The sequence below is a fragment of the Coenobita brevimanus genome, chromosome 67 (genome assembly GCF_032717465.1).
Source record: "Coenobita brevimanus isolate Jiangsu-jjx chromosome 67, ASM3271746v2, whole genome shotgun sequence".
NCBI lineage: Eukaryota > Metazoa > Arthropoda > Malacostraca > Decapoda > Coenobitidae > Coenobita > Coenobita brevimanus.
Genome location: NC_137020.1, coordinates 32,086,745 through 32,113,506, shown reverse-complemented (window position 1 = coordinate 32,113,506; position 26,762 = coordinate 32,086,745). Strand labels below are relative to the sequence as shown.

The 26,762-nt window shown below is 40.3% G+C and overlaps 2 protein-coding genes and 1 long non-coding RNA gene across 3 annotated transcripts; 2 read left to right on the top strand and 1 right to left on the bottom strand.

The window, feature by feature from the left end:
- Window positions 1-182: 182 nt before the first annotated feature.
- Window positions 183-2,694, top strand: LOC145405513 (uncharacterized). The gene is made up of 3 exons (XR_013898377.1): window positions 183-232; window positions 1,369-1,550; window positions 1,913-2,694. It is a non-coding gene; the product is annotated as an uncharacterized LOC145405513 (long non-coding RNA).
- A 590-nt stretch (window positions 2,695-3,284) lies between these two features.
- On the bottom strand, window positions 3,285-9,848 carry LOC145405516 (tRNA-splicing ligase complex subunit RTRAF). Its single transcript, XM_080276860.1, has 5 exons — window positions 9,729-9,848; window positions 8,728-8,952; window positions 7,432-7,548; window positions 6,750-6,889; window positions 3,285-5,959 (listed from the first exon to the last, which is right to left on the bottom strand). Exons 1-5 carry the CDS (start codon window positions 9,787-9,789, stop codon window positions 5,756-5,758), a joined length of 747 nt encoding a protein of 248 aa, XP_080132986.1. The 5' UTR covers window positions 9,790-9,848; the 3' UTR covers window positions 3,285-5,755.
- Window positions 9,849-16,074: 6,226 nt separating this feature from the next.
- On the top strand, window positions 16,075-25,890 carry LOC145405472 (uncharacterized). The gene is made up of 15 exons (XM_080276822.1): window positions 16,075-16,353; window positions 16,797-17,120; window positions 17,537-17,797; window positions 18,228-18,317; window positions 18,672-18,826; window positions 19,280-19,583; window positions 20,061-20,168; window positions 20,660-20,748; window positions 21,384-21,555; window positions 22,042-22,263; window positions 22,709-22,924; window positions 23,787-23,952; window positions 24,891-25,040; window positions 25,466-25,572; window positions 25,774-25,890. Exons 1-15 carry the CDS (start codon window positions 16,075-16,077, stop codon window positions 25,888-25,890), a joined length of 2,760 nt encoding a protein of 919 aa, XP_080132948.1.
- The last annotated feature ends 872 nt before the right edge of the window (window positions 25,891-26,762 follow it).

Genomic DNA, 26,762 nt, shown 5'->3' with positions numbered 1-26,762 from the left:
GTTAAAGTTAAGTTGTTATTATTTACCGAGACTTGTTAAGTTTATATGTTCAGAGTCAAAATATAATTAAATGATTAGGTTTGCCAACTATCTGATAGTAAGAAAAGTATGCTATATGCCTTTTTAATGCTATATATTTAGACCTCGTAGGTGCTGGTTGTCATCAAAATAAACATGTGAGTCGCGTATTGCGTCAGGTTTGTTTACATGTTAGCAGTAAGGGGCTGCCCTGGTGAGTTAACCTTCATATTCTTGTTTCCAAGCGTTAATTCAGGTTGTTTTTCATATATTTTAATAGTTAGTAGCATTTTACATGTTGCTGAGTTGTATTATGTATGATACTGCTTTTCAGGACATTAAATCAGGGGATTGTGAATCAGTCAACACCCGGCCACCTTCCTGTATTTTCCCTCACACAGCATTTATTGACGTTAATTCAGTTTGTCCTTCATATAGATTGATTGTTCGCAGTGTTACATATGTTGCTGGGTTGTATTACCTTTCATTCTCTTTCAGGAAGTTAAATCAGCCTGTCTGACATGCACATTCCGGAAGATAAATTAGGCTATCTGATATCCACTCAGTGGGTTGGCATTGCCCGCCCACCACTGGCACTATGAGCCATCAAACTTTTTTTTTTTTTTTTTTACCAGACACTAATTTAGGTTACCTCGCATAAAGGTTATTTGTGGCATTGCAAATATTTTTTTAACATAATAAAGCCAGTATGACAGTGATAAGTATTATTAATGGGCTCAGTTTTGCAAGTGTTTATTAATTTCGGAGTTACTTTCCTTTTTAATTTCACTTATGGTAGGAATTTTGTTGTAGTACACTCAAGTACCTTTAGAAGTTAAGCTGTACATAATGTACTGATCCTAATGGAAGGGACTAATTGATTGATATTCTTATTGACTACTATGTGTCCTGAGTTTTTCAGCTCTTGCCTTCAAACCATTTAAGATTTGTAGATTATTAATGGAATGTTAGCACCATCCATGCACTGCAGTTTTGGCAAATGGAGAGATATTGTTGTAGTAAGGTTATTGTTATTATTGGTAAAAGATGTCGTCCTAGTAGTTATGGTACTGAACCTGCAATAGTTGAGGTGTAATATTTTTCGTATAATCAGGGAAGCTTGGGAAAATAGGGTATGTACCTTAACCGATAGATTTACCGGTAATCATTCTGAGAAATTTTTTGAAGTATGCATTTTCAATGCAGATTAACAATAATGTTGATAATTATACTGCATTTTATTGCAGGTTAAGTTTTAGAACCCATCCATTGTCTGTAGCGAGGATTGCCTGTATTGACGTCTATCAGTTTATAGCCAGACACCGTAATTGAATCTCCAAAGTATTGCAGAGGTGCCAATATGTCTGTGAGCACTGAGACTGGGAGTAAGGGTGAGGTGGAGGCCAAAGACTGCCTGGGGTGCCGACTGGTGGGTGGCGGGGGGTGCCTGGCTGCCTCCCTTTATGTTGCATATCACGGAGCACAAAACACAAACCAGAGAGCTAGATTCTTCATTTTCTTGTTTGCCGGTGGTAAGTCTGTTAGGATTAAATATATGATCAATACAGTATTTTTTCTTTTTTTTCCCATATACAGTACAGTATGTGCTTCGTAGTTTCAGATAATTCCATTCAGCTGAGGAGAGACTTTTTGAACTGGGGGTTAAACGTAGTCTTAATTAACCCCTTCACTACTAGAGATTGTAGTTTGAGAGAGTTTACCCAAGGTAACAGAGGACTGTAGTACTGTACTTTTCTCTGCCTCAAGATGATTCTCACTGATATATGATGTAAGGGAGGAAAGCGACAGACATGCCATAAGTGACATGGATGTAGTGGAATAGTAGGCAAACTTTAACTGTGCACAGTAATGTACTATAATATTGCATTTTCAGCTCTTGGAGGTGTCGGTGTCACAAGATTATTTCAGCTACCACCATTTGACAAGAAGAGGAATTTATAGTACTGTCCTGTAGTCTGTTGTAATACTTTGCTTCTGGGTCACATTCTAAGTGGCTTTGGATATATCACAACTTCTCTTCCATAGTATTCTCATTTGCGTGTTACCTTGTTGTTCTGTTGCATGTTACTGGTAGCTGTTGATTAATACCATGTTGATTACCAGAGAATATTATAAATGCAATATAAATTACAAAGGTGAAGATGCTATGAAACTTTCCAAGCCACTTAGAATACAGCTTTCTGTAGTTCTGTATTGTAATCACGTGCTGGAGGGGGACTTATCTGTGAGGCAACTGATAAAACCAGGTGACCCCTCCTGCTTATACAAACATCACTCAGCTCCCTCTTATCTCCTAAAAGGGTAGTGGTGGAATGCATGAGGAGGGCATCTTCAGCCTGCAGTCCAGTAGGTTCATGTTCACATGAGCTTGGGGCCACAGCTGTATTGTAATACTTAGATTCATTCAGGATTTACATTCGGTCCTCGCTTCAAACCTCATCCATATAACCTTCCACTCTGTCTCTTCACTTCATCCTTGCCCCATCCCCGATCCCTTTCACTTCATGTAGTCTTCTGGTCGTTCTCTCATTCTTCATGTTGCCAAGCTATCTCAAGGTACTTTTCCCTAAAGGTGGCATCACACTGGACCATTTTTCACCTGTGGCTTGCCGAGCACCGAGCTTTTGCTGGCCAGAAGGGCATTCTCGCAAGCAACGGCTGTGGCTGGTGCTCTCTGGTTGGAGGGAGAGCACCAGCCATTGCTTGCGAGAATGCTCTTCTGGCCAGCAAAAGCTTGGCGCACGGCAAGCCACAAGCAAGAATCAGTCCAGTGTGGCGCCACCTTTACACCCCAACACATCCACATCAACACAACAACACTCCATAATTTCCTCATTTGTCTATGTCACTCCAAATGCTCCTCTGATAACATATTGTCACGCCTCGCTCTTGATTTATGCTTTAGCAGGCTAAGCTTCACTTCCCTACATCACAGTGGGAATTACAATACTTTCATGTAGTGACCTCTTTACCTTCAAGCTCACCTCGTTGTTTCTTGTCAATTTAAGACCCCATTTTTAAATATTACTGTTGCTAAGCCTATTATAATAAAAGGAATACATCTCATTGAATTGTTATAACACTCAGGCTTCCATAACACACAAATAAAACAACCTGGAGGTAGCTGGAATATAACACTAGAGTTGTGCTGACCATGAGAGGGCTAAGAGGTTCACACACATATCTGTAACTTAATACAGGTATACCAGTATATATTTTGTTAATAAAAGTCTGTTTGTATTGCATTTCTCTATTTCCAAACTGTTCCTTGTAAATATGGTACATTTTGACAACCATACATATATCTTTGAGCTTTTTATTATTTATCCATATTATATTTTTTTAGTGCCACATTTCTCTGACAGAGTAATTATTTTTCTTTTGCTATATAAACAAATTATCTCTCATGCACACTGAAAATCACACTTCAGTTATTCAATTATACAAAAGATAACATATTAGAATGTTCCAGAAGATATATATATATACCATATATATATATATATAGTTACAGTATAATTTAGATACACTCTTTAATCCCTTTAAAACCTAGACTTTTTATACAGGGTAGTCCATACAGCATATAATTTTACTCTTTCACTCAGCTGAATGATTTCTTGTGTACTGCGGGGATGGCTCAGTCACCGTTATCAGTGTCTATCCTGCATTGTTTATTTGTTTCCTAAAACCACTGCCACACTTAAGCCAACACTAGCTGACATGTCTCCGCAACACACAAGACACTGCCAGGTGAGTTTTTAGTGAAATGCTATTTACAAACCACCCTGTATATTATTATTCTTGCTGCCTCAACACTATTTTATTTAACTTGTGGAAAACCTATTACACTTAGGAGATAGAAACGATCTCCATTAAACTCCACTGTGAAATGTCTCCTTCAAGCAAAATAAAATTATACAGATGGAAGCATGAATTAAAAGAAAAAGGTGTCCTCAGTCTAAAGGGGTAACAAGGCTTAACATGTCAACATCAACAACACACTTCATGCAGTGGCAGGTCGCACTCTAAGTGGCTTTGGAGATTGTAACAGCTTTCTCAGTGACATTCTGCACATTACACCTCAATATCCTTTTGTTTATTAGTGATGCAAAGTATGTCAATATTAAAATATAAATAGCAAACAAGTGAATGTTAAAAATATGGAAAAATAACAAACAGGAGACTGTTCAAGTGTAATAGGCAAAATAAACTGCAGAGGAAGATGTGCTACAAAGCCTCCTATGCCAATGAAGGTTTGACCCAGTGTACGGTATTTGTTCTGTACCTGTTGGAATTAAACGATATATAGTAGCCGCGCTGTCAGTTAATATTAAGGAATGCTGTCACTTCAAAGCGTCATCTTGGGATTCTCGTCTTAATCTTGAGTGATACATACATTATAATTTGCCCAACAAGTTCTCTCTCCAGGCCACTAGTTTGAAACATGATCTCGAAAGTTCTGGGAGGAGATAACGGTAGAGCTTGACAGTAAGCTCAGACTGCTCATTCTCCAGGCTAATTTAATCTGAAGCATCATCTAAGAATATGCGAGGAAAAAAAATAACTTCCGACTTGGAAAGCAAGCCAAAAGTGCTGTGTTCCAGCTAACTTAAACATGATCTGCGAAGTTGTGCAGGTGGGTGATACTGCTTTAGAACAGAAAGTAAACCCAAACTGTTCTCTCCAGGCTAGATCAGTCTGAAAACATGATCTGGGAAGTTGTGGGAGGAGATGATGCATCAGCATGGAAAACAAGGCCAAACTGCTCTCTTCAGGCTAATTTAAACTGAAATATGATGTAAGCAGTTGTGGTGAGAGGAAATACAGCTTGAGAATTGAAATATACACTTGAGTTTATGTTTGCAGTTATGTACTGAGGTCCTTGTGTCACCTTTTTTTTTTTTTTTTTTTTTTTTTTTTTTAACACCACTGATCTGATGACATACCGGTACTAAAAGTGTATGGCACATTATAGTTCAACTGCTACCTTTAATGTTATGTGCCAGATTCCCACCAAAAGTACAGTACCAAGCATATTGAAAAAATATACAGTATATATATTTTGGAATGCAATCCTAATTTATAATGAAGACTGTTAACTATGGCTGATTCACCAGTTTACCCCAATTTACAATGCCAAGTGCATAAATATATATATATATATAATTTTGTTGGAGGACCCTGATTTATGTTGAAAACTGTTACCATGACTGTAAATGCTTATTTGCTATTGTTTCCCAAATTAACAGTACCAAATGTATTGAAAAAATACTGTATACCAGTATGTTGTATTCTGAAACCCAGCCATACGCTATAATGAAGAATGCTACCTGTTTTGCCAATGCTGCAGTGAAAAAAATGTGAGTACTGTAATATTTTGGAACATGACCATGACAGTATAGACCATTGTTTAATGACTACAACATTTTAGCACCATTTCTCATTTTTATGATCTTTTTTTGCTTCTATGATCACTATGGTGCCCAAAATGTTATTTGAGCATTTTTTTTTGTTTTTATGGTCACTACAAAGTTAATAATTGTGTGTTAGGTATTTAGAAATGCATCCCAGTCATAAAATGAGGGTGTGTTGTATACAGTACAGTAAAATAGAGATAATATGCCAGTTTCATCCAGCCAATAAGAGAAGTATAAGGAGTGAAATTTTCGGGACCACCATGTCTTATAACAAGGTCTGTTTCCAAGGTATCTGTGGGCTAACGTCCGACTTTCCCAAGCCTGGTGTCTGTCTTCGGGTTGGCAGTGATGGTCTGTACTGCCACTATGCATTCATTGATCTTCGTCTGGAGTTCTCGCAAGTCGTGGATGTACATGAGCCGCAGGGCCTTACCAGCGTTGTTTAGTACATAGTCGCCCGTCTCAAAACCAAGGTCAGCTTCAAAGATTGGGTATGCCTTGCCCTGTGGATGCATAAAAGGAGAGGTCATCATCATCATCATCATCATCATCACCCTGACCTCTTTTTTCCATTCAAGGATAAGATGAAAGGTTCAGAATGAAAGGAAAAGAGAGTGCATGAGAAAGGGAGAACTAGCAACAGCATTCCACACCCAGTGAAACGAGCCACACTCAACCATTCAAACCTTGGAATCCAGACCCACCTCACAGGCAAGACCAACTGTATTTCCTGTGAAATACCTAAGACTGAATTTCTGAGCCAAAAGTTAGATTCTCTTCCAGGCTGGTCATACACAATTATTTGCACCATTTATTTTGTCTTAAATATTCATAAAGGGAATAGACTAGTGTACCATTTCATTTCTTAAAAAAAAAAACTGGCATGCACTGGCCTTAATCACCCAATGTTGGTTCTCCACGATGATTGACCCCTACCTTTCTCTCTGTTCAGTTACTTATACACTATGACCTTGCCTCAGGTCTTTTTTGGTCTGCCTCTTGCAACCCTACCTTCCATGTTCACACCTCTCATTATCCTCACCCAGTTGTCATCCTCCATCCCCTCATTATTCCCAAACCATTTCAATTTACCCCTACTGATCAAAACACTAATACTCTACTTAAGTTCGATCCTTCCTCTCAACTCTTCATTTGCAATCCTAAGCCACCCCCCAGGGCTGTCATTCAAGATGGCACTATACATCCATCTAATCATTATCTAACAAAATCTAAATATTACAGCCAAGGGTTTAGACTGTAATCTGACCCCAAACTTGGTGGTTGGTCACTCACCTGATGGACAACTTCACCAGGGTTCTGAAGTGCCTCTGCTGACAGGCGGGTGCGAATGAGCTTACTGATGGCCTTTAGCGTTACCAGGTGGTCCGGGTGGCATGCGATATTCAACTGCTGCGCTAATCGGTTCACACCATCTGTATGACATAAAAATTTTAGGAGTGTAATCAAGGTGGTGTATGAGACTATATGTATAGCACCTCTTCCTTGTCCTGTCCCCCCCCCCCCAGTATTATACCTTAACATTCTAACATCATTTTAACACCAATTTAGTTTGCAGTTATAACAAACAAGAGGATACCTGTACTGAGGTGCTTTTGTTGTTGTTGTAGGAGTTCATCTGAATGTGAACCTTGCAGACTGCAGGCTGAAGTTACCCTTCTGCAGGTAAGCAATTTTCTTGCAGAGGACAGGGAAGGAGGTGAGAGGTGTTTGTATAACAGGGTAATGAGGCAGCAGAGCCACCTCGATATATAGGTGTTACCACTGGAAGGTGGCCCTCACCAACACCTTACTAAGGCGTAGTGTACAGAATGAACTGCTAAGGATGAAGTACTATGAAATCTCCAAAGCAACTTAGAATACAAACTTATCCGGTAACTATGTGCCCAGATGGCTGACCACACAAGTTTACCATTATGGTACCTTTGTGACCAGTAATCTATCAGAAGGCACTTACCTCTAAACTCTGGGCTCTGGAAGTCCAGAGCATCAAGAGGGTTTGTGTTCACCACCTTGGGCGCACTCTGCTTCCTGTTGCGTACATTTTCAGCTGTCTCACTCTTGTATTTCTCCGCTGAAAGGATAGAGTACAGTATGGTAAAGCTGCCAGCCAAGAGACTAAATGTGTTTCATAATGTCCACTTGATCTGCAGGGCTATAAAGAAAACACATTCACACATAAAAATGGTACCATGCTTCCTCTTATGGAATCCTGACACTGGGGTTGGTCATGCATGATGCAACTGATGTGTTGTATGCAGTGGAAGTTAAACCAAGTAGTGCTAAAACAGGTTAATTACTTCCCAACACTTGCTGGAAACTACTGGGAGTAATGAAATCTAAGATGTGTACAGTTATAAGATTTGTAACAGTGTGAGAATCTTGGCTTGGACTTTGCTTACTTATGGCTGTTTCCTGTCTAAGAGGGATGATTGTGTGGCAGGTTAGTATGCTTGTAACTAGCCCTCAAATGCCAGGCTATTTATACTGTGTGCCACAGCGCACTCTTTCTCCCTGCACAGGAATTGTTTCAAAAATAGCCTGTTTTCAAACCTTAATATCTTGGAAACTACAGAGTTAGGGAAACAAATTAAAGATCATATTACTGTACTCATCAACTCTTCTTCTTGCGAATGAAAGTATCCCCAGGTCTATAGGTCGTCACACTGATGAGTAAGGCCATGAGGAAGAGGACTATTTTGTAACGCAAGAGGAAAGCTGTGTTCCTACGTGTGCTTGCAGCCCTAAGTATGTCTTTGCTCTCAAAGTGATATCTTCTCCATTACTAGATAAACTAGATACAGTGGCATCCAAGGCACGCCCTTTGGCACTATCACTAAGCCCTTTCCTAGTATCCTTGTAAAGAGGCTTGGCAGGGGTGGATGAGGCAAAAGTCCACGTGAGGCAGGAACAGAATCAGACGAAATTATTAGGAAAACATCATCTTACACCTCATACAGTCAGACAGGCAACTGAGTTGTGGTAGGGTCAGCTGGCTGGACTCTCTTCCTAACTTTTGGTCACGAGATAAAGTAGCGGCCACTTCAAACTGTGGCACAAACATAGTGGTGGTTCCTACTGACACCCAGCAGGAATCTGGTGCCTCTTTGCCGTCAGTTCAAGCCAACACCCACAGGTTAAGGGCTAGAGTTCACTCTCATGGTGGTATCATACCTCACTGGGTAGATGGTAGGTACATATCTACCTTATAGCTAAAAATCCTCAAACTAAAAGAAAAATGAGCATGTCTTACCATTATCGGCATACTCGAAGCGTACGGACAGGCCAAGGAGCCAGTCAACCACAGCTGGTCGGTCATTGGGGTTGACAGGACAATTGAGGGCAGTGAGGTACTGTTTATATGCTGATGTCCAATCCTTGCTGTCTATCGCCTTCAGGCTGCCACGGTCCTCAATTTTGTAGTGTCGGATCTTCTGGTCCTCCAGCCAAACGATCAGCTCTCGGAAACATTTCTCATCTGTTGGGTAAATTTTGATTTAGTCCTTGTAAGAACTACATTTTCTGAGGTTCAGTTAGTAGGGCAGCTTCTGGCGGGCCTAAATCCCACTGGCCTGTGCATTTGAAATAACCTGAAACTTCAATTTGAATTTCTTAAAAATTCTGTACAGTTTGCAAGGCACCTTAAGAGCATAAAGCACTGTTAGCAAACCCATGAAACTAATACAAAAATGAATTAACACACAGTGACCCCCTCAGAATGGGGCTTAGCCCCTAATAGGCTTCCCATATGTGGACAACTGGATGTCACTTGTGTTTTATATATTAACTGAAGAGGACTGCCCAAGAAATTTCTAATGTCCAAGTTCATGCCAGTTTCCATCAATTTACAGAACCAAGTGCATGGGCAGTTATTTTGGAGCACTGAGGTACAGTTCTGATGGCCTGAAATTAAATATTATATTCCACTTGTTTGAAATGTTGGAATGTAATTGTAATACCCGGTATATGAAACTTATAGTGCTGGTAGTCATTTGTATCAACAACAGAATCCATTGTTAAGGCCAAAGTAGTCAGCCGTTATAACAGCCTAAACCATGTAATACGTACACTATGACTGCATCATTTATTTTGTTCGTTAGGATTTATAAACGGAATTAAGTATACATTATATTCATTTTAAATATGGAAAAGCAATGAGCCGGGTTATTACGATAAAGGGTGAGGTTCATTCACACCATCAACGTTGTACAGAGGACCGTCTTCAAATATATTAAAAACGTCAATCAAGCGTACCATTAATGTTCAGGGAGTCTGGGTTCATATATTCCAACGCCGTCAGCTTCCTCTTGAACATTTTAGCGTATATGAGATGGTGTGAATGCTGACAACGTGACAGCCTCTCGCCACTCGGGTCAGCTGGGGTGGTTTACAGAGGTCTCGGTTTTCTTTCGTCTCGGTCTTTTTCAGTTATTTCAGCCCAAGATAATTAATTTTTTTATGGAAACTTCTCAATAGCGGTAATGAACAATATGAACCGCATATTTACAAGCTAGAACAGAAGACTCACGAACGCATACATCTGCAAAATTCAATCATATTCGGCCCTTATTATTTTACGTGTATTGTTAGATTTTCAGCCATAAATCTACCTTATATATGATCCTAGTAATAACATGAGCTTATTCCTATCCAGGGCAACCATCTGAGTATGGCGCTGTGACACATTGTGGGCTAAAATAATCAATATTTACACACTGAGGCAGGACGCGCTGTATGGACCAATGAGAGGAGTGTTGAGGCGGGGTGGGCGTGGCCTCGGGTCATACAGGAAGCATGAGTGTTGAACAGCTCAGTGTACTTTACAGACATGGGTGAGGGTAGATTACATAATGTGATGCTGATATATTTCGTTTGTTTTGTGTAGCGTTTGCTGTGAAATGTACTAGTCTAGAAAATAATGAAACGGTTCAGTGTGCTTTGACGAGGCATGAATAAGAGGTTTGTATTAAAGTGTTTGCATACTTGTTGTGTTTAAGGATATACTATGCAAGCGTGAGTTGAAGAGTTGCTTTGAGAGAAGAGGTTAGTGTTTGAAGATCGGAATCGTTGTGTTGAACAGTTTATATACTGTATAGTGTGCTTTGACAAACATGGGTAAGGGATTTTATGCTTTACATAATGTGTTTTAGTGTTTTATGTTAGATAAAAAAAAAAAACTATACCAAGGAAAATAATGAAAATTCTCTATACAGACCACAGGAAACTTGAGTTGAACAGTTCTTTGTGCTTTGACAGAGAATGGGTAATAGGATTTACCTTATGGTGTTTGAAAATTTTGTTTCATGTACAGTGAGATGAAAACTGTACCAGGGTAGAAAAGTTGAAATATGCTTGAGTAAATAAGTGTGAGAAGCAGTTCAGTAAGCTATTGCAGAGACGTGGGCAGGTGATTAATATTAATGTTTGTAGATATATTTCCATTGTATAGCGTCTGGTATACAGTAAACATAAGAACTGATTATTACAGGCAAAAGTGTGAAAAATATGCATGGGTAGAGCAGAGGCAGCGTGGTTGAAGGTCAGCGTGCTTTATTATTATTATTTTTTACTAATTTATGGCAACGTGTAAGGAGATTTTTATAATATTTGCCGGTCATTTGATGTATGAGAATAGCTGAAACAGTGACCATGTGAGTTATATATTTCAGTGAGCATTGAGAGAGCGAGAGGAAACTGATTCTGTATTACTGAGATGCTGATGAATGTTAAGTTTTGATCCTCTCATGGTTGGATGAATTCTTAGTATTAAATTCGAGCTAAGCGATGCATTATATTCATTTGGGATTAGCATTATATTCATTTGGGATCAAAGGAACCTAAAAGCGTATGTATTATTTTTACCCTAAATTGTCGCAGATTTTCGTCCTTTTGCAGCATATCGTGCATCTCATTGACAGAAAAAGACAATGCTACAAATCTACATCCTTTTCATAGCACTTCTTGACTAATATATTCTCCTGTTAATCTCTTGGTACAGCTTAGAACTGAAGATGGGGAGATGGGAATTTTAGGCCAAGCAAGAATTAAATGGGTATAGTACTTTAGTTTTGGAATTTTAGCACCATTATCGTATAGTATAGTCCCTAAGTATCACAAATAACCCCCATTACCCCATTCGGAAATTGATTATTACTCCCCTAAGATAGGTTAGGTATGTTGGGTTTGGTTTAGTTAGTTTTCTTGTGTTCGGTGAGGGGCATTTCCGACAAAAATGGTCAGAAACATGCGAATCGCATCAAAAACTGCCAGAAAAATATATTGCACTACCTGGGGGGTGTATTGTCCACTTGTAAAAATTTACCAACTATTCGCTTTGGTGATCTGGTATTCTATTCCAGCTATAACACCTGATGATTTTATTCATATATGAGACTTAACGATCACATCACATAAGCCATCATACCACACATCATAGCCTACCACATGCACCATACCACCTACACATCATACATCTACCACATACTGCATCACACCACACATTTCATAATTCATACATCATGCCACATATACCACCATCATACCATATAAACCATACCCCACCATACCACATACACTACCACATTGTAAGGAAGGAGGTATGGGCGTGGTTTAGGTAAGGTGTGGGCGTGGTTAAGGTAAGATATGGGCGTAGTTAAGGTAAGATATGGGCGTAGTTAAGGTAAAGCATGGGCGTGGTTAAGGTAAGGGATAAGCGTGGGTAACGTAAGGCATGGGTGTGGTTAAGGTAAGGTCTAGGCGTGGTTAGGGTAAGGTGTGGACGTGGTTAAGATGAATGAAAGAAATGTTCATTGTTAAGAGATATCTTCTACGTCAAGAAACATATATGATCCACTTAAGAAAATAAAATGACATCGTAAGGCAAGGAAAGGAGGGAGGGAAGGAGGAGGAAAAGGAGGGATAGAGAGGCAGGAGGAGAAGGGAGGGATGGGGGGTGGAGGGAGAGAGAGAGAGAGACGGTGTGGTAGGTAGAGGTAGAGGAGGCAAGTGTGTGTGTGTCTGTGCTGTTCCTCTCTTCTCTCTTCTTCCTCCAACTCCTCCACATCTCTCCAGCAGCTCCTCCAACACTCCCCCGCCGTGAGTAGCTTCCCGCGCCCCCACCACGTGTGTCGCTCGCCGCTGTATCAATACGAATGTTACATATTATAGTGAAAAATAAGTGAAAAGCAAAAGGACGTAGTGATCAGCGCGGGTCCCGGTTCAAGCCTGTTCTTATTTCTTCTCATTTTGCATTACTTATGTGTTAACAGGTCGTATTTAAGCCCAAGTCGCTTAGTCAAACTCTCAGGGGTCCCCAGGAGTGCATAATCTCGGTTAGATATACCAGAGAATTTGTATAATTTGAATTTTTCTTCATCTGACATTCTCAATTCCTATCGTCCCAGTGTCTGTGAGCTTCAGTCGGGACGGCGGCCGATCCAATATGGCTGCCGTCCGAAGCCTTGAAAAGATGGCAGATGGACCCTGCTTATTCTCTTCCCCGCTTAACCTTTCCCCTTTCGGATGGCACTTACAATTATGTTCATCGTCTGATAAGCCCAGATATAATAGGTTGGTGTGTCGTCCGTGTGTGTAACGTGGTTTACTTTGATAATTTCTCCACACCTCATTCCCTTTGTTTCGATCTGCACCCAGTCTGTACGAAATGAACGGATTTTACGTGTGCGTGTGTGCATTGGTGAAAACTGAAAACCACCCGCCTCTTCCACTCGTCTCGTAAGTTTTCATTCATACCGCTCGAGCTTGTCACTGCATTTCGTCGCGTTTTATTAATTACTGTAGACGCGGGAAATATTCAACTTCACTATTGGGATTGTGAGAGGGTGTGAGAGGAGGGAGGGAGAGATAGAGGAAATAAGGGTGAGTAGGGAGGGAGAGGAGGAGGAAATAAGGGGGGAAGGGAGGGACTTGAGGACCCCCCAAATATTCAGCGCGAGATACAGACGGACGCGGCGTCTCAATATTCTCTCCTGACTTTAATTATGTAAATAGGATGTTTTTAAATTAATGATGTAACAGCTTGTGCTTGTTAATTATCGAGTCCCAGCCTTGAATTAATTTTCATCACATTCTTGGAATACTATTGTAGTTTATGAGTTAATGAGCCGAATATACATTCAGCGTGAAATAAGATACTGTACTGTATTCAGTGTTATCAAAATGTTATTTTTGCGGGTTTTCAAGTACTTTTAATATGATTATGAACGAAAATTTTAGATTTTTTTATATACATGCTTATATAATCATGCACCTATTGGAACTCATTACCATAGTTAGTGTGCTTCCATATGCAAGGCCTGTATGCCTATATTCACTGTAGCTATGTAGGCCATTAACAACTCTGTCTTACCAGTTTATTTCTTCACTTGACAAGTAAATGTTCTGTGCTGTTTATGTAAGACGCAAATAACTCATAAGAGGATACTGTACCTTTTACAGCAATAAATATTTCAATTCAGTTCAGTAAATCGTGAAGAAAGAAGCCTCCTAAGCCAGCAATAATGGGGCCATAAGCCAAGCCCAAGCCCAAACCTCCCACCGAACACAGCCTTGGGACAACTGGCAACGCGTCGAGAGGGACATTCGCGTTCGTGTCCTTAACCTTCAAAGTCGTGTTCTCGCTAAACTTGCATTTCTACGACGGGAAAAAAATATCCTGCACCGAGTTCACCTTCTAGGCATAAATTATAACCTACATCATGTAGAATTCTGTGTATATAACCATATACAATTTTTATGCTATAGTTGGGGTGATAGAGAAGTATGGCAGTGAGAGAGCCTGGGGGTGGCGTGGGGCCTCCTGTTATATTATTTACAAATTTTCCTAGATAATTTACAAATAAGGTTGTTTTATTTTTTTTCCTCGTACAGCTAACTCTTCATAACCAGAGTAGAGTGACAGAGAAAGGGGAAACAAATACCAAAACCTTTACGATTTCTGATGAGCATAGTGATATATATTTTTTTTTAGTCTGAGTATTGTTTAAGATCCTTGATAAATATACACCCCAGCTGTCTACCTCCCCCATCCCCCCCCTCTCTCTCTCTCTCTCTCTGGACGAAGCATAAAAAAATTACACACTCCACATGAAAATATAACTGAGCTTTACCGCGTCTCATCTTCGCTTTTGACACTTTACCTTTGGCGGAAATGTCTTCTTTCTTTTTTGCCCCTCTCAAGTTATGGAGTGATGTTAATGTAAGGTTTATATTTTTGTTCCGTGGATTTTTTTTTTTTTTTTTTTCCAGATATGGGGTTGCTTGAGCTGAGGTTGCTGCTAGGATAGTTTTTTTTTTCTCTCTCTCTTTTTCTCAACAAGTGAGAGTATATAAATGTAACGTGTGCAGATTTTTTTCCCCCCATGTTCTTGGAGATAGACTTAATTTCAACTTGCACCACGCAGGATGTACTGTTGCTGCCCTACTCACACCGCCTATCAGTATCCTAACTTATCCTATCCACAGCTCAGCCTTGCCATCAGGGGCGCACCCAGGAATTTTCTAAGGGGGAGGGCCCGTAGTGAGGTGAGGTCAGGTAATCCGATAATTACTGGGAGGTCATATGCAGGTTTAGAGTCAGGGAGCTGCTGGCTCATGTGTTACTCTTTGTTTGTCCTTGCCAATTTTTCATGTTTTGCTGTTATCGAAATAAATATATATAAATTTTTAAAGGACCCAGAGAGCTAAGGGGGGGGGGCCCGGCCCCCCCACCGGGTGCGCCCCTGCTTGCCATCAAGCTAACGTATCCTATCCACTGCCCAGAAAAACATGCAACCATCTACATGACATAAAGTCCAGTCCTAAAACCTTGCCACCATCAACCCAACTTGTCCAGTCCTAAAACCTTGCCACAATCAACCTAACATCCTGACCAGTCCTAAAACCTTGCCACCGTCAACCTAACTTATCCCTTCCACAGCCCTAAAGCCATGCCACCTTCTTAAATACAATGCCCTACATCACAGAATGTATTCCCGCCACGCTGCACCACCACTCCTTTCCTTTCTTCCACATGTCAGTCAAATGCACCCTGTTCTGACCCTGCCAAACCAGCCAATATCCACCCTTCCATTCAACCATGCCCTCCATTTATTCACACCCCAGTGTACTTATCTCCTTCACAGGCATGACCTTTTTTTTTTTTTTTTTTTTTTTTTTTCCCCCGGTCTTTATACTGTTAGGTTGCTTTGAAATACAGGAGTTAGAAGTAGACCTTAAATAAAAAATACATAATTGAACTGGGGTTAGCTTTATCAATCTTTTGTGGTTAGGAAACTTGTGAAGGTAGGAAGATGGTAAGGTTAGGGACAACAAGGCTTGGAATGGAGTTAGGATGGTGGTCAGGAAGATTTTATGGCTGGGGGTTTAGTTAGGAAGGTGGTAAAATTGGAGTTAAGATTTGCAGTATGACAAGATATTGTATAATAAGAAGATTAACATACCAATACCTGTATTTACCATTATAGGTGAAACTCCAAGTACTTGTAGGAACTGAATTTTATGGTTCCATTCTTAGAACAGTTTAAGATGATGTGTATGTGTGTGAATTAGGTTACTGACTGTGGTGTATTACAGGGACAAGATGTCGTCCAGTGGTGAGCCTCCCACCTCGCAATCCTTCACTCCCTTCTGGATAGCTGGACCGGGGTCCCCCTCAGCCCCTGTGGTGGGCAACCCTGTGGCCAACCCAGTGCCCACCAGTGACCTGGGCACACTGGGGCCTGCTGGGGTGGCCAGCACAGTGCCTCCATCCATGTCACAGGATATTACTACAATGGCCAATGCAGTTCCTCATGATGACTTCACAAATGGGCTACCTGAGGCACCACCACCACCACAGCCACAGGACCAGCAGCCTGGGGTGAGAGGATGTGATACCAGTGCATTCATTACTGTACTATTTTCTAGTTTCCAACAGTTGCCGGGAGTAATTACCAGTAGCTGGTTTGGGTACATAGTTTAGCTTCCAGTTTATAGAAAACAGCAGCTATACCATCACCAACCATAATAGGGGGATTCTTTAAGATGAAGCAAGGTATCATATGATTTATGTTGAGAGTTTAATGATAGTACTGTATAATGCCTAATACTGTAGGTTGTTTTACAGTGAAAACAATGTGTGCATTGTATTGAAGTATAATCAAAAGATGATTCACGGCTACCTGTACTAGCTTCATTTAACCATTATGTCAATACATGTAGCCAATAATACAATAATACATCACGAGCCAATAATACTATAATACTTTGATTGTGTTAGCAAAGTTATGGTTGCCAGATAACACTAACTAGATTCTTTGTCAGCAGCCAGAAGCCTCAACTCTGGTGGAGGCACCCCCACCCCCTCCCCCATCAGCTCAGGAGGCATCACCCCTGGAGCCTCAACAGGCTACTGCCCCTCCTACAGCCCCTACCCCTGCAGAGGTGGTGGCCGTGGTGGAGCAGACACCTCCAGCCCCCACCTGCTCCAGTGGTGCTCCAGCAAAGTTCTTCCATTCACCTCCCATCCCTGAGGTGAAGGAGGGTGTTGTGGAGAAGAAGGTGAAGGTGCAACGCAGGAGACTCACACCATCACATAGAGAGATGATCATTGATCTTGTGTTTAATGAGAAGAAGACATCCAGAGAGGTTAGTGTCATTAATGTGCATTTTATACTAGCAGAGACTGTGTTAACTCCTTCATCTGTTGCTTGTGGTGCACATAGCCTTGCATTCCTGCAATATAGGTGGTGAATAGCTGGGATTTGAACTTAATCTTCTGAATCATGTCCTATTCATATTAAACAGTCTTGCCTTAGAGTCTCCTACACAGTGAGAGATAGGATAATAGTTAAATGTATTCCTCTGCAAACAGGCATCCTGTTCTGTTTTACTTTCTAGCACAAGTTGTGTACGGTAGTATCTGTGTCCTTTACAATTCATCAGGATTCTGCCTTTGGTAATGCCCAAGGATGGTACATCCTAATTCTCTTGATAAATATATGATCAGAGTAACTGCTCTTCCAACAATCTCACACACAAATTATAACTTTTTCTTCACACAGGTGGCACGTTACATGGGTCTACCACAATCAACAGTAATGTCAGTGGTACAAGTGTTCAAAAAGGAACACCGCATACACAAAAAGACCGCGACAGGCCGCAAGCGTCGCCTCACCACTGCACAGGAGTTCCAGCTTTTTGAGATGTCGCAGGAGCGGGACAACATATCCGTGGACGAGATACGTTCACGCTTTCTCCAGCAGTTCCCTGAGTTTGGTCACATATCAAAGACAACCATATACAGGACGCTGGAGAGAGGCAAGGTGAGCCAAACATGTACTGCATTTGAGTTATATATCATGGAAGATGGTGGACTGTAGGATAAAGGCAACATTAGTATGCAGTCCACCGAGTTCATAGTCAGATGAGCCTGAGATCACAGCAGGATTCCCATGGAATTAGGAAGTTTCCTTGCTTCTTTTTCTGACTTAGGCAGAAGAATGCAGTATATATACTGAGAGAGAAAGAAAAGACAAAACAAATATATAGAAATGATGCAAAGAATAATAGGAAGAAACACATTGTTTAATGATTCTGCCTGATGTTGATTCAGTTTTGATGATTATGAGCAGTGACCACCAGCATTGTTAATTAAGCAGTCAGTCATGTCACTGTCCCATTGCTGATGTGTATGACAGATTTTCTTAATGTATTGGTTGAAGTTTTTGCAGAGTATACCATTATATTTTTCAGAAAGGGTTGATAGGAATGGACCCACCACCTGAGCGCTACCTTGAACCCATTGAACGCTTATGGGGATACAAAAAGAAGATAAAGCCAAAAGTAAGTGCTCAGAGCAGAATATCATGTTAATATTGCTGTTCCTGACAGTGATTTGTTGAAGCATTGTTTTCAGGTGAACCATTTGATTATTGTAAGCATTTCAAATGTTTATATGAGTATAGATTTTGATGTCTTCACTAGTATGTATTCAGGGTTTCATCAGCATGAACTCAGAGCTTAATGAATGCTGATTATAGTACCAGGTAGTTACACTGTCCTTGGAAACTTTGAGAAATGTTTTTGACTGTCGGACATTTCCTTCCCAAGGCAGGAACGGCAAACATATTCAGAAAAGGAACTTTATACACTGCACCTAACAAACGTTAATAAACTTATTGTACCCACATGATAAAGAAAGTTGGTGTGGGTGAACACAGCAACCCCAGCCTTCTGGAGCCAAGTGTGAGCATTATGGAGGAGACAGGGCCCATAGAGACTGGCACTTCAGAGAAGGACATCAGCAGACAGAGACGATCACTATCCATTGCTGAGCGTGAGATGATCATTAGGTGAGGCTGAGAGAGTAAGAATCAGATTCACAAACAGACTTAAATCACTTCCCAAGGGTAACTATACAGTAATTTGTTTTTACAGGAAGGACAAAAAAGGGAAGGTACATAATCTTCCCATGCCTCTAGTTTTTCCTGCAAAAACAGATCTTGGTTTTAACATGAAATTGATCATAAATATGTTGGTGAATCCCTCCACAGTTATGGTAATCTTCACTGTACCTCATATGAGGTCTGGAACTTGGCAAGGGTTGATAATTCCGCATCCCTTTTGACTTAGAATCTTTTGTTTATTGTTTCATTGCCTGCTGTCTCAGCAGCGCACTACTGTACCGCAGTAATGTTTTCTGCGCAAAAGATGGTCTCTTCCTAACATTTTCTTCCATAAATGATGATTTGCAGTTCTTTTTTGCTGTGTTACTCTTGTAATACCTTCTCTCCCACTCTCCACAGCCTTTTCTTCAATGAGAACCGCACCATACGTGAGGTGGCTGATTTCATGCACCTGGCCAAATCTACTGTGTCATCTGTTGTACAAGTCTTCAAAAAGGAGCACCGCATCCAGCGCAAGACATCCACTGGACGCAAAAAGAAGCTGTCTGATGAACATGAGCAGATGATCATGGACATCCTTTCACAGAAGGAAGACATCACAATTGAGGAGACACGCAACCGCTTCCTCTCACTCAACCCAGAGGTGCCAAATATCAGCAAGAGCACCATATACAGGATCATGGAGAACTGTCAGTCAAAACTGGTATGTAATGATGTTTCCCATTTTTATTCTTGTCACATTTAGTATTATAGTAGCAGGAGAAAAGGATGGAGCAGACACACACCCACTTCCTTTCTCACTCAGTCAAAGCTGGTATGTAATGAAAGCGCCAGTGGTAATCATTTTTGTTGTCTGTGATATTCCAGGCAATCCTCTGTAGTAGAATTAAGTTGATTTACATAAAGATGATGTGACTGGCACATTACATTGTCCTCCTTATGCAGAATACATAGCATTTTACAGTCACTTCACTGTTCTTTCTCGTAATGGTTGCATTTACCTTTACGTTATGAAAATAATATCACTCTGTCACACATACAAGCTCTTTCTTCTCTTCTCTTTAATCACAAAGCTCCTTCAGTTCAAGTTGTAAAATATACCATAATACTTAAGGTCTAGACATAACTTACTTAGATACACTGTCACACCTCTGTTAATTCATTTTGATTTTGGTTACAGAGGGCACGGTCAGACATGGAAGTGTTTGTAGGTGCCTTTGTACATTCCACTGAAGAGAATCCTATGGTGATCCTGCCTGGCATGGTTATGGGCGTCTTAAATACTAAGGTGAGGCATGTGGGATGGGGTGTAGAGGTAGAAAAGACTATAGAGCATGGGTATTGCAGGCTCATTTATTGCTATTTCATATGGTAATCTGATATATTAAGTAACAGTCACTTATAGTAAGGCTTCACACAATTAGTTATCTAAATCTGTCATTCGATCATGGACACTTGAGGTTCATGTACAGGTATGTAGTTTAGCATAAGGTTATCTGCTTTATTAAGGAACAGTCATGTACTGTATCTCATACAAGTGTACAGTATTCAGTTTTCCGAGTTGTCAATCTCCTTACTGTGTACAATTCATGCTAGTGTTTCATTTATCCATAGACATTGCAGATTCTTCAGCCAGAGTATGATTTATCAGTATGTAATGTGAATTCCTCGCTAACTTCTTATCACATACTATATGTATGTTAGATTCATAACAGTCTTTGTATCACTTCTCAGAATATGCTGTGGATAACTTAAGTACGTTTTCACCCATGTGAACAGATAGAGTTCATGGAGAGTATAGAGGAGCTGGACCACCTCAAGGCAGAGTATGGCTTCACTGATTCCAATATCCACTATATGACTCCAGGGTAAGTCTTTTTGGTTTTATAATGTGTTTCTTCATAAGAATAGTAGTGAGGGTTTTATTTCTGTGATAGATATTAATAGATAGATTTTTTTTCATGTTCAGTCAGTTGTTAGAATATATTCTGCTAGGCTATAAAATATATTCTGCTAGGCTAGTGCACTTTAAACAATGCCTCTGTTTTATGTGTTCACAGCAGTAATATGAGAATGCCTCACTTATACACTTAGTAATAAAAGTACTTTGCCTGTAGTTTTTCTCTGTATATATATCCTTGTTCACTGCCAGTTCCTTGTTTTCATCTTATAAGCATGCAGATATGAATCTTGAGGCACATTGAACCATTTCAGAACCTATATTGTTTATAAAATATTACTCTTCCATTTTGTTTACAGCCAAAGGTTTATTTTTTTATCCTTGTTTTTCATTTCAAGTTTCTGAATTCTCTCATTCTGTTTTAATAGAATGTCATTTAGGACATACATGCCCGTAAATGCTGTATTGATAATGCTGGGTGGCATGATCAGTGCTCTAAATGTCAACATGTAAACAAATAGAGTTAGAATGATGATGATACTGTTCTTTCTCATGTTATTATTTGCAGGTCAAGACTTCTCACACTTTCTGATGATTCCACAGGCAGTTTATGATGCCCGGGATGATTGACACTCACATCCACGCATCACAGTTCCCTAACAATGGTGTGGCCATGGACCTGCCATTGCTTGAGTGGTTACAGACTTATACCTTCCCCACTGAGGCAAACTTCTCAGACACACTCTTTGCTAGGGAGGTTTACAGTAAGGTTGTGGTAAGTACTGGCAGCCCTTAATCCTCTCTTAGCCTTGGATGTGCTTTTGGTTCATGAGTGAGTGGTGAAAAGCACAAACATACATTTAATACTGTATTTTCATTAAAGGAATTTCATAATAAATCTTTAGCAACTTTAATTTAAAATAGGTATTACTGTACCAGAAACTTAATAATGAAATAGAGAGGGAGGGAGAGACAGAGAAAAACAGACAGGAAGGGAGGGAGAGACAGAGAGAAACAGACAGGGAGGAAGAGATGGGTAGAAAGAAGCCACTTTAAATAAGGTCTGTCAGAATACAGTATCATTCATCACCTGACTTTCTCCTTGTCATGTGTTTCTCAGTCATTTCTTTCTGGCCAATGCCTCATCACCTGACATTGTCCTTGTCATGTTTTTCTCAGTCATTTCTTTCTGGCTCATGCCTCACCCCATCCTTTGGTGGGAAAAAGAGGTTGGTATGATGATGATTAATGTCCTTCACAGGAGCGGCTATTAAGAAATGGGACCACCACTGCAGCGTATTTTGGCACCATCCACCTGGAGGGCTCCAAGATCCTCGCAGATGTGGTGCATGACAAGGGGCAACGTGCACTTATTGGGAAAGTCAACATGATGCGCAACTGTCCCGAGTATTACCGAGAACTGAGTGTACAGGAGTCCATACGAGACACGGAGGAGTTTATCAGATACGTCAAAACTATACAGGTTGGTGGAGAAGAGGTGCTTAGGACTTTATCCAGCCCATCAAAACCACATAGGCTAGTTAAAAAAGAGACAATAAGTTTATTCAGTAAATCAAAAGTTATTTTTGTTGTTGTTGTTATGACTCCAGGCTCAAGTGAACGAAAACCTGGCAGACTGCATGCCGAAGCTGCCCTTTTGCAGACCATTGTCCTCTATATGGGGAGTGGGAGAGAGTTGGAATGTTTGTATAACTGTATAGCTTAGCTGTCTGGTTATATTAGTGCACCCATTTGAAGATGTCAATCTGCAGCTCCTACTTGTGCTTAAAGGAAAGAAAATAACATATCTAAATTTGTTGAACCTGAATGTATTTCCATTTCTTGTGCACTCATACAAACACCCATCATTCACATGTAATACGTGGTACAACAGCAGCACTCGTGCTCACCTGTTTTTGTCTCAACAGTCACCGCTGGTACAGCCCATTGTGACCCCACGGTTTGCACCAACGTGTCCTGAGGACCAGCTAGCATCCTTGGGTCAGCTAGCAGCCAAGTATGGTTGTCACATACAGAGCCACCTGGGTGAGACACAGCCAGAGTGCAACTGGGTGAAGGAGCTGTTCCCATGGGCAAAGTCTTATACTGATGTTTATGACAGTATGAGGTTGCTTGGTGAAAAGGTAAAGAGCTGCTGTGGTTGTAGTTTTCCAGGTAATTAATATACAGTATAACTTCACTATAACGGACTAATTGGGGCCCAAACCATTCCAATAAAAGTGACATCTGGACTCTCCCTGCTAACGCGGACTTTTTCCGATATATCAGACATTAGTCCAGATTGTACCAATGGTTTTGCACTACGATTACAGTATTGTACTGTATTATACATTCACCACAATAATCATATGGTATAATATATATAATAATACTGTACTGTACACTGATAAACATATCATTTATTTACCTTAATGTGGTGAACATAGCTGAAGTGGTCAGGCAATCTGGACCACTTCTGGCTTTACTGAACTTTTTCTGATATACAGTATAAGAATTTAGTCTGATCAGATCCTTGAGTCTGATAAAAGCGAATTCTGGTATATTGCAGTCCATTATATCAAGGTTTTACTGTAGTTAAAGTTCAGTGTTGTTGACTTTACATTTGCAGTACAGAAGGATGAGGAAGGGAGAAATTGTACTGTGCTTAGGGGTACTTCTCTCCTGTTGTTATATCCCCATGGAGAGCAGAGAGCTTTGATTTAGCATGTCATACCTGGTCAAGGCACTGGAAACTAGTTAGGATGATGATGATTGAAATATATTAATGATCTTGCAGCATAGTTTAGGAGAATTAGGGTTACACTTTAGAAGTCAGAATCATCTGACTTAGTGTTATTCATGAATAAGATTTCCAGTCTGAGGGTACATTCATTTATTTATTTATTTTTTCCAGTTTTATGTAGATATGTTGCCATAGTTTAATATACTTTCAGTGAACGTTAAATATAAGGTTACTGTGTTTTCATTTCATTGCTTTCTTGTCAGTCTGTAATGGCTCACTGTATCTGGCTGGGCGATGAGGAGATCTACACACTACGTGAGCGTGGTGTTGGCGTGTCCCACTGTCCCAACTCCAACCTGTCCATACGCTCTGGCCTCTGTGATGTGCGACGCCTTCTCAACCATGGCCTTAAGGTTGGGCTGGGCACTGGTGAGTCTTTGGTGATGAATGGTAGCATTGTGCATTTGATGGTCAGTTACCCATAACATTATTTGATTTCTGTTCACTTTAGTTCATGAATTTACACACCAGGAACCAAGTTTCAGAACTGTGGAGATAGTTACAACTTCTGCCATTTGCTGTAAAACATTCCAGCTGTGTGTAGGCTTCCCACCACATAAATTTTTAGGTTTCAGGGTAAGAAATGAGTTCAGAAAACAAGGAAGGAAATGGCATGAAAGAGGGTGAACTGTCAACAGCATGCCTTGAGAAATGGGCCAGACACTTCATTCATGTGCCATTTAAGTACAGGATTTGGAATCCTGGCATCACTTAACACACGTAACCATCTGCACATTTTTTATTTTCTTCATACCTGCATTCAAACAGACCTGCCAAATAGAGTCAGTATTATGACTAACAAGTTAAAAGGGGGTCATCAGACCATTGGTCTCTACTTTGTACTTAATTCATCAAACCAACTAGATCACCTGTCAGTTCCTTAGCCTCATGAATTTCCATACCTCACTTTCTCACACACCCAGTTACTTTATTCATTCACCTTTTTCTTGACCTACATTACCTCCTCCGACCTTCAGATTCACTTGCAGCATGTATGTACAGTATTTGTGTTAAGTGAGTTTGTATGTTCTCATCTAGCTCGTCAATGCTGAGGTTGTTGTCTTTCACATTGTCCTTGCTGTCTTCTGATGGTTTTATTCAGATTAGGATGAACTTTTTGAACTGGAGAGGTTAGATAAAGCCTGATCCCTTGAAATGTGAGAGGACTTGCATGAGTTGGGTAAATTTTCCAAGTAACGCCTGGAATATTCGAAAAGGAACATTACCAAGATTGAAGGGTTTAAATGGTTGGTAATACTTCTACAAACATAAATTTGTATTAAGTGAGTTTATATGTTCCTCATTAGACTGCTCCGGAGGGTACAGCTCTTCCATGCTTGATGCGATGAGGCAGGCGCTACAGGTGTCCAACGTCCTGGCCCTGGACCGTGATCAGGACTACCAGCGCCTCACATACAAGGAGGCATTTAGGCTGGCAACACTTGGTGGGGCTAAAGGTACCATCAGCAGTGTCCTCATTCATAGTAACAGTTGTAATGCATAGTCCTAGTGGCATTGTGTACATACTACTGTAGGCATCAGCAGCTGCAAGTTTCCATTGACAGTGTTCTACTAACAAACACATTAGCCCTGATTCATATGGATATAAGCATGTGCTATTTTTAGATAGTTAATATCATCACAATTGAATTTCCAAATGTTAATGCTCTGTTGTGCTGTGTTCCATTGTCTTACACCTGGTAAATGCTTTTGGAACTTGACATCATGAAATAGAAAGATGCTGTAAACCCATTTTACACCATTTCTAGTGCAGGTAACTTGGTACTTTTAATAGTAACTTTTCTTGTTTTGTGTGAACAATGGGTAGTATTACTATGGTGATGATAGTGGGGGATACTAAATTCATCTTGAATCCTTACAGTTCTGAATATGGAGGATCGTATAGGCAACTTTGAGATTGACAAAGAGTTTGATGCTCTTCTCATTGATGTGACTGCTCAAGGCTCAGCTGTTGACATCTTCAGCAAGGTAAGCAGCTGTTACAGTGAATGAATAAAAAAAGACAGTATGATGCAGACAAGAAGGAAAGTTATTTTGAGATAGAGGTAGAGAGAGAGAGAGAGATGGAGATGGATAAGAGATGTTGATGTACTTAGCCATAACTAACTAACAATATTGTTGTAGGAGTAGGAGATAATTTTTATACAGTATACATATTCCCCTACACAGGATGCAATAGAAGATAAAGTACAGAAGTTTATCTACACGGGAGATGACCGCAACATCGCTCACGTGTACGTGGCAGGGCACAGAATCCTCGACCTCCATAACAGAAACATCCACTAATGCTCCCTCACCCCTTACAAAACCACATCACATTACTGGGGATGCACAGGCTGTCACAGGGTGAATCAGGGACTTTGGGGGCATTAGTGTACACATGGTAAAGAAAACTGTATTTTGTGTCTTATATATATTTAAAAAAGTTTAATATTGTGCAAACTATACAGTATACAGAAGAATTCGGCAGCACCAGTGAAGAATGTGTTGCATGTGTATTGTGGTGAGAGTTGTTTCAGACCAGTTCTTTTGCAATACTTTTTTTTTATTGTGTGTGTGTGTGTGTGTGTGTGTGTGTGTGTGTGTGTGTGTGTGTGTGTGTGTGTGTGTGTGTGTGTGCATGACTGACCCTGCAAAGTGTAGATAAAATGCTTAATAAATTGATCAATAATCATTCATTTTAAATGCTTACAAATATGCATTACAGGTAATTACATTGGAAGGATTACAGGAATACTCACATACAGAATTGAAGTTGTTAAATGGATGTAATGAGGTACCAGGTCATTGACTGAGAGGTAAACCGACAGAAATACACGACAAAGTGGTGTGTGCTACCCTCAGATCTAGACTTATAACTAGAGAGCTGGCATATAACAGAGCAAGGTGAAGGAATGGTGTCAGAACAGAGCAAAATGAAAAATGCTATTAGATGAATCAATTGGACCCATGCCAGAAGTGATGGCAGTACTGTGAAATCAGGAGATGCAGTGGATGCTTCTAATTCTGCACTGAATGAGGGATTGGACTCTGTTAAGTTAAGAAACAAAGGATTCATATTGTGTATCTTACTGGAGAACATATGAAGCTGTGGCAGAATGAGGGCTATAACCATAAACAGTTCTAACCAGTTTTTGTGATGAAAGCTTCTCCATGAG

Coding starts and splice junctions, on each gene's coding strand:
- LOC145405472 (XM_080276822.1), top strand. CDS start 16,075: ATGTCGTCCAGTGGTGAGCCTCCCACCTCGCAATCCTTCACTCCCTTC. Junction 17,121..17,536: donor AGAAGAAGACATCCAGAGAG/GTTAGTGTCATT, acceptor TTCTTCACACAG/GTGGCACGTTACATGGGTCT. Junction 21,556..22,041: donor AGGTTTACAGTAAGGTTGTG/GTAAGTACTGGC, acceptor TGTCCTTCACAG/GAGCGGCTATTAAGAAATGG.
- LOC145405516 (XM_080276860.1), bottom strand. CDS start 9,789: ATGTTCAAGAGGAAGCTGACGGCGTTGGAATATATGAACCCAGACTCC. Junction 6,890..7,431: donor CCAGAGCCCAGAGTTTAGAG/GTAAGTGCCTTC, acceptor TATGTCATACAG/ATGGTGTGAACCGATTAGCG. Junction 5,960..6,749: donor CTGGTGAAGTTGTCCATCAG/GTGAGTGACCAA, acceptor ATGCATCCACAG/GGCAAGGCATACCCAATCTT.